The 14038-nt window shown below is 35.7% G+C and overlaps 1 protein-coding gene across 4 annotated transcripts in view; it reads left to right on the top strand.

Moving 5' to 3' along the window:
* The window catches only part of LOC115218870, a 410980-nt gene extending 404088 nt beyond the window's left edge, over positions 1 to 6892 (top strand). For all 4 annotated transcript variants that reach the window (XM_029788839.2, XM_036508718.1, XM_029788838.2 and 1 more), the window contains one exon: positions 5587 to 6892. In XM_029788839.2, coding sequence (XP_029644699.1) covers positions 5587 to 5685 — 99 coding nt within the window. In that variant the 3' untranslated portion in view covers positions 5686 to 6892. The remainder of the gene's footprint in view (positions 1 to 5586) is intronic.
* The last annotated feature ends 7146 nt before the right edge of the window (positions 6893 to 14038 follow it).

Raw genomic sequence — 14038 nt, 5'->3', positions numbered from 1 at the left:
AGTCTGTTTAAGAATCTCAAACTTGTAATATGCAATTTTTTTTGTCCTGATTTATCCCGATGAGATTTTTACTCAAAATATTTCCAAAATATGAATTTTTATAAACTTGTTATTGGTTTTGCGTTTGAATTGAAACAATTGTAAGGATTATTGATATTACGTTAATAAATTAACATATGTCAGTTTGAACTCTCTATTTTCCTTTTATCTTTTTAAACACAAACACACACAAATATATAACTATATTTGGTATATTCCACTAGGAACATGGGAGAGTATAGTGCAAAGCTTGTCCACACTCATAACTACCCAATGCTATCCGGTGGCATTATTACATACTTCCATATTTATGTTTAGGTATTTGTCATATGTGAATATATAAATTTTGAAAAAAATTGGAATCAACAAGAAAGAGTACAGTTGGACTGTTATTTTTTAATCACTACAATTGTTTCCACCCAACATGGTCCTCCAAAAGTACAGGTATTTGGTTATGCAACTGTTTGCTAATGAGATCCCATTGTTTCTTCAGGTGATATGAGCATCGTGTGTGTATCCCTGGATGACACCTGTATTAACATTATCATCACACTACCACACCATATTTATCACTTACACGCTTTTCTCCCCTGCCCTCATATCAGCCACACTCACTATGCCATCACAATTTCTTCATACTAACACTCTTGCACCCTTCTCATTTTATCAAATAACTAGCAGTATCGCCCGGCGTTGCTCTGGTTTGTTTCGACCCTTTAGAATTGGAATTTTTGAAAAGTAAAAATTTTGCATTATGTAGCTTGTTATTCTCTTTAAGTGAACATTTTTCTTTGAAATACACCGAAAAATGGCAACACAGCAGTCAAAAAATCGTAAAAAATAGGGATTTTCATAGAAAAAAAGCACCTTTTTGATGTAAATAATTTTTAATGTTAACATGGTCTGATTTGAATTTTTTCTTCAATGAAGAGCAAGCCTTCTTCTATCATACTCTCAATTTTGGTCAACTTGTGCCGCAGGGTCTCGGAGGAGATAGTGTTAGTTGAAGGCTACCAAACCTGCCATACACAGACAACTTCAGCTTTATATAAATAGATAGCCCAACCCCACTAGTGGGGGCCATTATAGATTTCTATTGAAATAATACAGACATAGACTTGCCCAAATGCATCAATAAATTAACATTGATATTTTTCGCCGTTGTTACAATCATCTGAAATGTAAGTGTCACAGTGCGATATTCGAGCACTTTTCAATTTCAAAGCTGAAACTGCTTATGATATAAACGAAACGTTTGGTGAAGAAATGAGCAGTGAATAGTCAGCTCGAAAATGATTTAAACGATTTCACAGTGGAGTCCTAAGCCTCTGAAGATCATGAGGGTAGTGGACGCGAATCTGTCATCGATGACGGTCAATTAAAGACCGTCATTGAGAAAGGTCCACGTAAAACCACTCGAGAACTGGCAAAAGAATTTGAAGTTAGCCAGAAAACTGTCTGTAACTATTTGCATGCAATCGGAAAATAAAAAACAGCTCAACAAATGGGTACCACACGATTTGAATGAAAATCAGAAAATGTGCAGATATGAAATTTGCTGGTCGCTTCTTCTTTGCAACCGGACCGATCCGTTTCTCAACCATATTGTAACTTGCAATGAAAAGTGAATTCTGTACAATAATAAAAAACGTTCTTCGTAGTGGTTGGACCAAAATGAAGCACTGAAACCTTCCCTAAACTCAAGCTTTTCAAAAAGAAGGTTATATAACTTCTTAAAACCTGGAAAAAAAACCATTACTGCAGAAACATATTGTCATGAAATTGCCAAAACGAAAAACTGCTACTCCGTCCCAGACTGGTCAACAGAAGCAGGCTGGTCATTCTTCATGACAATGCTCAGCTACATGTTTCACTACTGACGCTCCAGAAGTAGAGGGAACTAGGGTACAAAGTTCTTCCTCACCCAGCTTATTCCCCAGACATTTCTTTTATTGACTACCACTTTTTCAAGCACCTTTATGGTTCCTGCGAGAGAAGGAATTCAAAAATCAAACTGATGCTGAAAGTGCGTTCAAAGAGTTCACCAGCTCCAGAACTCCAGATTTTTACGTTACTGGAATAACGAAACTTGTATCTCATTGGCAAAATGTGTTGATTGTAATGGTAATTACTTTGATGAATAAAATTTCCGCATTGTGATGAATTTCATGCTTCAAAACGTTGCTTACTTTTTACTCAGCCTGATACATATGTATGTATATATGTGTATACATATGTATACATGTATATACAGGGGTTAGACAAAATAATGGAAACTCCTTAAAATTTCAAACAAATTCATTTTAATATGGGGTAGGACCACCTTTGGCAATAATTACAGCTTGAATTCTACAAGGTATGGACTCATACAAAGTTTGAATTGTTTCCAAAGGAATTTTTGTCCATTCTTCAGCTAAAACAGTCTCCAGTTCTTGTAGTGATGATGGTGGAGGATATCGACTTCTTACTTGTTTTTCTAAAATGCACCATAAATGTTCGATAATATTGAGATCTGGGGACTGTGGTGGCCAGATATGATGTTCAACTTCACTAGAATGTTCCTCGTGCCATTCAGTAGCAACTTTAGCTGTGTGAATTAGTGCATTATCATCCTGAAAAATTGCATTTCACTCCAGAAACAGTTCTGCAAACATAGGATTAATTTGATTAGATAAAATGCTTAAATAGTTTTGACTATTACTTTTGCCATGAGGGAAACCATTGGCTCCCGATCATCACAGATCCTCCTCCATGTTTAACAGCTGGAAGAAGGCAGTCTGGGTCAAAGGCTTCTTTTGGCTGTCTCCACATGTATACTCAGCCAGTGGTCAGAAATAAGCATCAACAACTTGACCGCTTTGAAAGTCCAATAGATCTTTCATTTTAATGAATTTTAATTACCTTTTTTTGATGATATCTGAAAAGAAACAGCAATTTTAGCAAAACATATTAAGCAACACTAATAATAAATCAAAAAACATAAAAATAAACAAGCTTTTGATGGTTTTATAGATATTTCAAAATTATGATGCTATAATGCTAGGTGTTTCCATTATTTTGTCCAACCCCTGTATATGTACAGTAGAAAGAAAGAATGAACGAGCAACCAAATGGGTATCAGTTTAGAGCAGGGAATTTATATACATCTAAAGATGGTGGTAGAGTTGTTACAACAGAATCGTTAGAATATAATAGATGACGAGGCATTCGGCTATTCTGTAATGGACTTTTAGTCACAAATTCCCTTTATTTATAGTGGGTGGTCCCACTTATGCCTCGTCTTAGTGATGCACACAGGACACACGGCACCAATTAATATCAAGCCAAGACAATCCCACTGTCCCGAATAATATTAAAACGGATAAAAACGAGCTAAAAATGAAGGAGTACAGATAGTTTCTTACAGCTGTTTCGAGAATAGGAACACATCATACATTTCTCAGCAGACACAGGTAACTTATCTATAAGCGGACTATTCCATCTTCAGAGAGGGAAGAATTGAGATAAATCCTTAGCAGAGAATTTTAGAAGGTAGCAGTTCCAGTTCTCTTTGACAATGGAATTCCTATCCAGCTATCTACAATTTAAGAGTGTAGATAGCCTAAAGCTCAGGTTAAGTACTGCAGTGGGAAACATCCCCTCTTTCTACCCTTCCAGTAACTTATATATATATATATGTATATATATATATATATATATATATATATATATATATTATATATATATATATATTCTTTTATTTATTTGTTTCAGTCATTTGACTGTGACCATGCTGGAGTGCGACCTTTGGTCAAGCAAATCGACCCCAGGACTTATACTTTGTAAGCCTAGTACTTATTCTATTGGTCTCTTTTGCTGAACTGCTAAGTTACGGGGGGCATAAACAAGCCAGCATGGGTTGTCAAGCGATTTTGGAGGGACAAACACAGACACACAAACATATATGTATGTATATATATATGTATATGTGTATATATATATATATATATATACATATATATATATATATATATATATATATATATATATGTATGTATGTATGTGATAGGCTTCTTTCAGTTTCCGTCTACCAAATCCATTCACAAGCCTTTGGTCGGCCCATGAATATAGTAGAAGACACTTGCCCAAGGTGCCACGCAGTGGGACTGAACCCAGAACCATGTGGTTGGTAACCAAGCTACTTACCACACAGCCACTCGGATTTCTTTCAGATCCACTCACAAGGCTCTGGATCTATAGTAGAAAATACTTGCTTAAGGTCCTTCACCACAAAATCATGTGATTAGGAAATGAACGTCTTAACCATGCAACTATGCCTGCACTTAATGACTTGTTAAGATAAAAAAAACTTTGGAATCCATTAATGGATTATTGGGACAAAACTAGTTGTTTAATTGTTTAATATGATATAATTATTTACTCACTTGAATTCAGTCAGAAGTGAAAAATCAATGACAGAGTTGTGTTTTTCTCATGAAATTTTATTAATCCACCAGCAGCTAAGCCCAGTTTCACACAAAACCTGCTCTGTATAAGGATTCGACTTGTTTGGGCACGCTTACATTAACAAACAATTTTAGAATGACTTTGTTCTATCAAAATGCTAAAAATAATTGACCAGCAAAAAAAAAAAAAACCAAGATTCAACCAAATCAAAAATAAACCCAAATACTAAACAAACAAAGATGAACCATCCAACTTCCATTGCACGTGCACACACACACAAACACATCACACACATTCACACACATACACACATTCACATTCACCACTTTTACATATATTCACACAGAGTTGAAACGCTGTTTGATTTATTTTTTCAGCGTACAATTTTCATCATCCCACTACCAAGTATGACATCACCCCTTCCTTCCTTATTCATCTATCACCCCTTCCTTTCTCGCTCATAAACACAAGAGTATTATTATAGTAGATTATCTCAGTAACTATGGGAGCTATGAAAAAATACAAAGCCCAGCAACACTGGATCATTCAACACATCTGTGTAATTTTTCGTGCAGTTTCACCCAGCCGTTTGACTGCGAATCCTTAGACAAAAAAGAATCGCCCATGTCAAATTTATATTCTTTTTTATTCTTTTATTTGTTTCAGTCAGGACTTATTCTTTGTAAGCCTAGTACTTATTCTATCGAACTCTCTTGCCGAGCCGCTAAGTGACGGGGACGTAATAAACACATCCATCGGTTGTCATGCGATGTTGGAGGGACAAACACAGGCACACACATATACATATATATACATATATATATATATATGTATATATATATATATATATACATATATATATATATATATATATATATATATATATATACAACGGACTTCTTTCAGTTTCCATCTACCAAATCCACTCACAAGGCTTTGGTCGGACCGATGCTATAGTAGAAGACACTTGCCCAAGGTGCCACGCAGTGGGACTGAACCCGGAACCATGTGGTTGGTAAGCAAGCTACTTACCACACAGCCACTCCTGTATGTGTAGATTTTATTAACAATCTTTTGTAAATTCATTTTTGTGTTTTGCAGGCTCCTGAATATTTTTATCAATGCATGGAGAAGAAAATGAACATGTCTTTGGTGGATACCCTTCGATTTACGGCAGCTTTGGCATCAATAAAAAAATAGAAAAATCCACAAAAGTTCTTACCATTTTCATTGTTTCCACACAGTCATTGAAGAGACAGCAGTGCTGTGACCAAACAGCTCGCCTCAACTAACTGCCTCGAGGAAGTGACTTCACAGCATTGGAGAAAATAACGAACCATGACCTCAAAGGTGTCCAGAAAAATGAAATTTGTTAAAAGATATATTTATTTTCACTGAAAGAGAGTTTACTAAGAGAAGTGATCTGTATTTATTTGGTCAAACTGAAGAGTTTAAAGTGACAAAATTTACATGCGTTATTAATTATCGGTTTGTATAATTCATTGGTATTATTGAAGACTTAAGATTGAAGACTTAAGATTGAAGGCTTAAGATTGAAGACTAAGTGCTGTTTGTATGCATATCAATGAATATACATTCACGTGTATTTGCAGAGATGTGTTCAAATATATACTAATACTTCATATAAGTAACACACAAAATATATATTTATTTACGTAAATGCATGGAAAATTTGGGGAAACTATGTTGAAAAAAAATAACAATACGCAAAAAGAAAATAACAACGTATATTTATTTCTATTTATTTCAGTTTAATTGCGGCTAAACTTTAAAATTTACATTTAAATTTTAGTCTGGAAAATTCATTGATCGGTTTAAAAATTCTAAAAAAAAAAATTTAATTAAAATAAAATCACAAAGCATTGATCTGATTGGAAGTATCTTTGGTTACTTTGTTCAATGGACAAATTTTATTAAAAAAAACTTTAAAGACTGAATTTTTGCAAATTTTTCTAAGGAAAAAAATAAGAAACAATTTCATTATTGTTTAAGTATTCATGAAAATGGATGGCATTTCTGAAGTTATTTGTTAATTATTTTTTTACCATTCAACTGTTAATTTGTAAATTGAGACTGTAAGTTGAATTTTACTGCAAAGTCTCAGATTATTATCAAAACGGTTAGGTTTTTTTTAACCTAAACAGAGTAATTATAGGAAATATAAAAAAAATATTTAAATTTAATGAAGGATGATGGGTAATTACTACAAAGATAGATAAACAAATAAATAAATAAAACCTCTAAATTATGTAGTCATCTTCATTAAAAGTGTAATTTGGGTTTTTCCTTTGAGAAGATGTGTTGGCCATATTTTACTGTAAACGTTGATTGGTCCAAAAATTTTCCTGTTTGTGTTACATAAAGAATATATTGTTGGATAATTGAATGGTGAATTGTTCCTTTTTTATAACCTATTAAAATAATAAACTTTGGAATCCATTAATGGATTATTTATAGAAACAAATCTAGTTAGAGTTGTTTATTGATGTAACTATGTTTGTTGTTCACCTCCTTCAGAAACGAACAAGAAAAAGAAAGATATAGCTGTGGTTTGATTTTGTCGGGATTTTTTCCCATGAAGTTTTAAAAAGCATTTGATATTCCCCCAACCACCAATTCGTATATTACAAAGAATTCAAATTAACACAAAACCCATTTGTCTACTTTATTTTACAACCATTGAACTCATAGCCAAACCTCTTGCTTTGAAAACAATTTTATACATGAAATATGTTTTGGCACCCAAGTGGCTGTGTAATAAGTAGCTTGCTTACCAACCACATGGTTCTGGGTTCAGTCCCACTGTATGGCACCTTGGGCAAGTGTCTTCTACTATAGCCTCAGGCCAACCAAAACCTTGTGAGTGAATTTGGTAGACAGAAACTGAAAAAAGCCCGTCGTATATATATATATAAATGTATATGTGTGTGTGTATGCATGTATATGTTTGTGCGTCTGTTTATGTCCCCGTAACTTAGTGGTTTGGCAAAAGAGACCGATAGAATAAGTACTAGGCTTACAAAGAATGAGACCATAACCTTGTGGCCTATGCCAGCCCACTTATGCGTACCTTTCCTTCATTGGACACTAAACTCTGCAAGTGAAATCAAAATCAAATTCATTGACTGGCATCCGTGCTAGTGGAGCGCTAAGAGCACCATCCAAGCTTGATCATTTCCAGAGCTGCTAATTGGCTTCCAAACCAGTGGCACGTAAAAAGCACCAGTCAAGTGTGATCGTTACCAGCATCGCCTTACTGGCACGTGAAAAAAACATTTGAGTGGGGTCGTTGCCAGTGCCACTGGACTGGCTCCTGTGCAGGTGGCATGTAAAAAAAAAAATTTGAGCTCCCACTACACTCTTGGAGTGGTTGGCATTTAGGAAAGGCATCCTGCTGTAGAAACTCTGCCAGATCAAGATTGGAGCCTGATTCGCCAGTCCTCAGTTAAATCGTCCAACCCATGCCAGCATTGAAAGTGGACATTAAACAATGATGATGATGATATTTTCTATTTTCGTGGAAAATACTTTTCAGCCTCTCACAAAATGCTTTTATCGTACAAAATGTTATTACGACTTGCATTTCAATTGCCGTGTTTTTGCAGCTGGTATTTATATTTACTCCTTATAAAGAAAATATGTTTAATTTTGCTGCAAAGTAATTCTAAGGATAAAACTAAATTTTCCCTAACAAAACTCTTAATCAAGTACTAAATAAGGAAGATTGAAAATGTGGTTACTCTTAACGTTGTCTCACCCTATTGCCAATTAGTGTTTACAGAAACAGGTATTTCTCTGTTACACACCAGAGTTATTGCCCTTTGTGTAGTGTCAGATCATCATCATCATCACCATCTTCATCATTATGATTCCACATCAGTTTTCCATTTCCATGCTGGTATTCATCATTATCATCGTTTAACATCCATTTTCCATGCTGGCACGGGTTGGACGGTTCAACTGGGGTCTGGGAAGCCAGGCGGCTGCACCAGGCTCCAGTCTGATCTGGCAGTGTTTCTACAGCTGGATGCTCTTCCTAAACGCCAACCACTCCAAGAGTGTAGTGGGTGCTTTTTACATGCCACCGGCACAGGGGCCAGAGCAGGCTGGCAATGACCACGATCAGTTGGTGCTTCTTACATGTCACCAGCATAGAAGCCAGTCAAGGCAACGCTGACATAGGCCATGTTCGGATGGTGCTTTTTACGTGCCACCAACATGGGGATCACAACTATAATTTCCATTTGATTTTGATTTTGATGGTATTGTTACAACAATATAATACAAAGTCAAACAAACACGACTCCAGCCATGACAAGATATCTGAAAGAGTTGATATCAAGATTATTTATTCACAAAGGATGTATATCCAACATAAATTCAAGTTTCACTTCCAAATATCCTGTCTTTATCACAAGATTTAATTTGCTTCTCCCCCCTCTCCATAACCCTAATCTTACATCATCCTGCACAAAGCCACCACCACCACCACCACCCTCATAACTACTTCCATCTGAAGGGATTTTTGTCTTGCAAGCTACTCGCTGACCCTGTCAGTACTGGGGACATGCAAAAAACACCCAGTACACTCTGTAAAGGGGTTGGTATTAAGAAGGGCATCTGGCCATGGAAAACGTGCAAAAGCTGACAATGGAAACTGGTGTGGCTCTCCATCCTTGCCAGCTCCTGTCAAACCACCCAACCCATGCCAGCATGGAAGGTGGACAGTAAATAATGATGATGATGATATAGAATCTGTGCTTTTGAGACAGGTTGTTCGTGATTAAGAGTAGCAGTTCGGGTATTTATAGTGATCAGAGGTGATGGTGAAAATTAGAGGTAAGGCTTTATAAGCTATCGATATTTATGGTTTTAAAGAAGCTACAAATAACCAGGAACTAGGTCTGTTAGGATGGAACTTGTATCGTGGGGGGAAAGTTTACCAAGTCAACAGCATTCTCAGGGGTTTGCCCTTCACAAAAGGAAGCTCTTTCATTGAAAAGTCACTACTTGACTGATACATCATTCTATCAAACTGAGAGGGACAGAATCCAAGGTTTCAGTGCATAAAGGGAAATGATTAAAAACAAGAAGACATTTTGTCCAGTACTAGCACCCCTCTGTCTCTCACCAATATAAGAGTCCAGGTCCCAACATATCATCTTTGTCATTGCAGGTCCTTTGTGTTTTATTGCTTTTATTGGTATTTGATACATGGCATAAACAAACACAGGATAAAAACGGGCACAGCAATTCTAGAAGTAGATAGCATTTGTTATCTAGGTAACCTCGTTAGAAGTGAAAATTAGAAAACCCAATAAGAAGGGGTGGTCAGAAGAAGCAAGTGACCCAAGGCCTACAAAAGAATTAAATCAATACACTAATAGCTAACATTATGGGTCAGTTGGTCAGTCGTGATCTCTACCATCCAGACCAATGTTGAAGAATATCAAACTAAAGATTAAAAAAAAAAACTAACACTTTGTACAAAAATAAATAAAATTGATACCCAGCAAAAAGAGTTGATGCCTTGCCAACACTACTAAGCATGTGATTAACCCTTTTGTTACCATATTTCTGTTGAGATGCTTTGTGTTTCTTTCAATTAATTTTAAATATAACAAAGAATTTAGTAAAATAACTTAATTATCATTAAGCTAGTGTTATGAACATAAATTGTGACTAAGGTTTGGTGGAAGATTTTAATTCAAATCTTTTGAAAACAAGACATTTGTACTACAGAGCCAGAGGTGGTTTCAGCTGGGTTGGTATCGAAAGGGTTAAGAATTGTTTCTCTATTATATATTTTAACCCTTTTGTTACCATGTTTCTGTTGAGATGCTCTGTGTTTCTTTCAATTAATTTTAAATATAACAAAGAATTTAGTAAAATAACTTCATTATCATTCAGCTAATGTTAAGAACATGAAGTGTGACTATGGTTTAGTGGAAGATTTTAATTCAAAACTTATGAAAACAAGCCATTTGTACTACAGAGCCAGAGGTGGTTTCAGCCAGGTTGGCAACAAAAAGCTTAAAGAATCTGAAATAAAGCAAAACTATTTTCTGTCAAAACAAAGACTGTTTCTGACAACACTCAGTCATTTTTTATCTTTTTCTTTTGCCTAAAGCAGAGCAGTTTCATGATAGCTGTCATAAAAATCACCAAAACAACTGCCAGTGACAGTAATTCTAAACCCAACCGCTCCGATGCCATTCCTCAATATGAATAATTGTCATCAATACTAACCATGTGACCAACTATCTAACCCAAGGCTGGCCAACCTGAGGCCCATGGGCCACAGACTTTTATATTGCAGCTTGCTTGATACTTTCATGAAATGGGTTTATTTAAACAAACAGCTTAAAAATTTTGAGAAATTAAAGATTGTAATGAAAAGTAAAAAAAAAAAAAAAAAAGGGGGGCTGCTGTTTTTGTAATGATGATATTTCATGTTGAACCAACGATCGTTCATTTATTATTGTAATAATAGCAGGAGAAAGCAAAATACTTTCAATTCTGTCAGTATACAAGAGGCCTTCAAAAAACTTTCTGCCTGCAATGTAATTCAAGTTGGCAAGGTCTGACCGAACCCATTACATCACAAACCAAATGACCAATTAAAAGGCACTTAACATTTTTGAATATTCTAGCCCAGTAGTTCTACAATTATCAAAACCAGCCACATCCCCACCCACTAAATATTGGTTTTAAATTTCAATACAAGGCCAGCAAAATTCAGGTAAGAGGTTAAGTCAATTACATTGACCTCAGTGCATAACAGGTACTTATTTTATCGAACCCAAAAGGATGAAAGGGAAAGATAACCTTGGCAGAATTTGAGTTCAGAATGTGAAGAAGGACAAAATGGTGCTAAGCATTGTGCTTAGCATGCTACCCAACAACCACTAGTTTGAAATTTATTAATCATCATCATCACCATCATTGTTATTTAATGTCTGCTTTGCATGTTGGCATGGGTTGGACAGTGTGACTGAGGGCTGGCAAGCCAGGAAGGCTGCACTAGGCTCCAATCTGATCTGGCAGAGTTTCTACAGCTGGATGCCCTTCCTAATGCCAACCACTTTGAGAGTGTAGTGGGTGCTTTTTACATGCCACCAGCATGGGGGCCAGTCAGCCAGCACTGGCAATGACGAAGCTTGAATGGAGCTATTTATGTGCCACTGGCACGGGATCCAGTTAGATGGCACATAAGAATATAAAATAGAACTTGTAGCCATATAAAACTTCTTTTTTCTAAATGGCTTCTGACAATTTTCAAAAGCTAAAACATTAATATTTATAATTTCATTAAGAGTAAAAGAAGTACAATAAAAAGTTATAATAGTACCAATCCTCTTTATTAACAAGCTCTCAATTCTGGGTCAAGTGTTTGTCCAAGTTGCACATCACCTTCCACTTGTAGAGCAATTTTTAAATTTTATTTTATACTTGCTACACCAGACAAGCCCTTTTCACATAAATTTGTTGACTGAAATAAAAGCAGGATTTGTATAACCTTCTTTGTGAAATAAGAAATGAAAAGGCCTAAAACATTTTCAAACACCAGATTGTCAAAACGTGTTTGGTGCTTCCATCACAATTAACAGATTGATTTGCCTTCTGTGGTAACATTGAAGGGATGACTGAAGAGGATCTCAATTTTGAACATGTGAAATTATTAGCCAAATCCCAAACAACCTTGCAGTATCCATACAAGAGAAAGCAAGGCATTCTAGGACATGCATTAAACTTTGGTGACAATATGGGACCACATCCAACATTTAAATACAATATAAATCTGCAGATTAAATGATATTTTACCAAATGTATGTATTGCTCTGAGATCTTCCATCAGCAAACTAAAGCTCATCAAGAACTTCTTGAGAAGCACAAGGACACAGATCTAAAAGCATCTTATCTTATATAACCCCTACCCTTTTTTTTCTAAGATGGCAGGGCATGATTTGAGGGTGATTTGACTGTTACTTACAACAGGGTGAGTCACCACACAACAGCAGTTTCTGACCTTTTCACAACTAAGAAGTCTTTTTACTTAATTAAATTTGCCGATAGACCCCCAAGCTTTTGAACGGGTTGTCTGCTAAAGAGTTAGACATCAGCTTATGCAGCCCTTAATACCTTCTCTGTGAATCCTCAGGGGTTCATGGAGTGCAAATCAGGAGCTGCTGGCATAGAGGCTTCCTTGGTTTAAATACAAAGCAGCTGAAGAACAAGAACATGATGTGTAGTGTTTAGCTGTGGTGTGAAGACAGCACAAATCATGGGGAAGGAAAGACTACATCAGTTAATATAGTCTTGGAGCATGGCAACATGTTAAAGAAATTCACTTTGCAATTATGAAACCCTGAATCAATCCCAGTTGGCATCTCTTTTTTTACCATAATCTCAGGTCAGTCCAAAGTTTGAGGTTGAAATTAGATGAACGGAAACTGTAAAGAATCCCACCTAATGCACTGTGGTTGTAATTTAACCCGTTACCATTCAGATTACTCCGTTGAATGTAATTAATTGCGAATTATTTATCACAAGCAATAAAATTGAATAAAATTAGGATGACATTGTCAAGTAGGTGTGAAAGGCCAGATATGGCCAGTTTAAACAAAACAAGTAGAATATTTTGGTGGAAATGGCTGGTTTAAATGCCCATCCAATTTTGTCACATTGTGTCATGCCGATTCTATCTGAAAAAACATTAAAGACAGAAACATCCATGGTATGAGACTCAGCTCTTCAAATGCCAATCCAATAAGCATGGGTGGTCAACTGAGCAAACATCTGAATACAACCCAAAACACCAACGGAGACCCATTTTTAATGTCTGCCTGAAAAGAGATTGGTGGAAGGGAATGTATTTGACTAAGTAGATTTATCTGACAAGTAGGACACACAGGAACACTGATTCTACTGGCCTTCATCTCTTGATACGACTTTCCACATTGACAACAATATCAATGATGAAAGCCATCATCCTTTAATGTCCACTAGCAGTATCACCTGGCGTTGCTCGGGTTTGTTTCGACCCATTAGAATTGGAATTTTTGAAAAGTAAAACTTTTGCATTATGTAGCTTGTTATTCTCTTTAAGTGAACATTTTTCTGGTTGAAATACATCGAAAAATGGCGACACAGTAGTCAAAAAGTCGTAAAAAATAGGGGTTTTCATAAAAAAAAGCACCTTTTTGATGTAAATAATTTTTGGTGTTAAAATGGTTCGATTTGAATTTTTTCTTCTACGGAATGAAGAGCAAGCCTTCTTCTATCATAATCTCAATTTTGGTTAACTTGTGGTGCAGGGTCTCGAAGAAGATAGTGTTAGTTGAAGGCTACCAAACTTGCCACACACAGACAACTTCAGCTTTATATATAAAGATTTAACCATACAGTCACTAATAAATAAATTATAGAACAAGCAATTATTTTGAAATTTTTTTTTTATTTTGAATAAAAAAATATTTGGGGGGAAAAAATTATATTAGTCATACCAAAGTCTCGTTATTGTTTAAAATAA

Source organism: Octopus sinensis, linkage group LG14, assembly GCF_006345805.1.
Source record: "Octopus sinensis linkage group LG14, ASM634580v1, whole genome shotgun sequence".
NCBI classification, from domain to species: Eukaryota; Metazoa; Mollusca; class Cephalopoda; order Octopoda; family Octopodidae; genus Octopus; species Octopus sinensis.
This window is presented reverse-complemented; position numbering and strand designations above follow the sequence as displayed.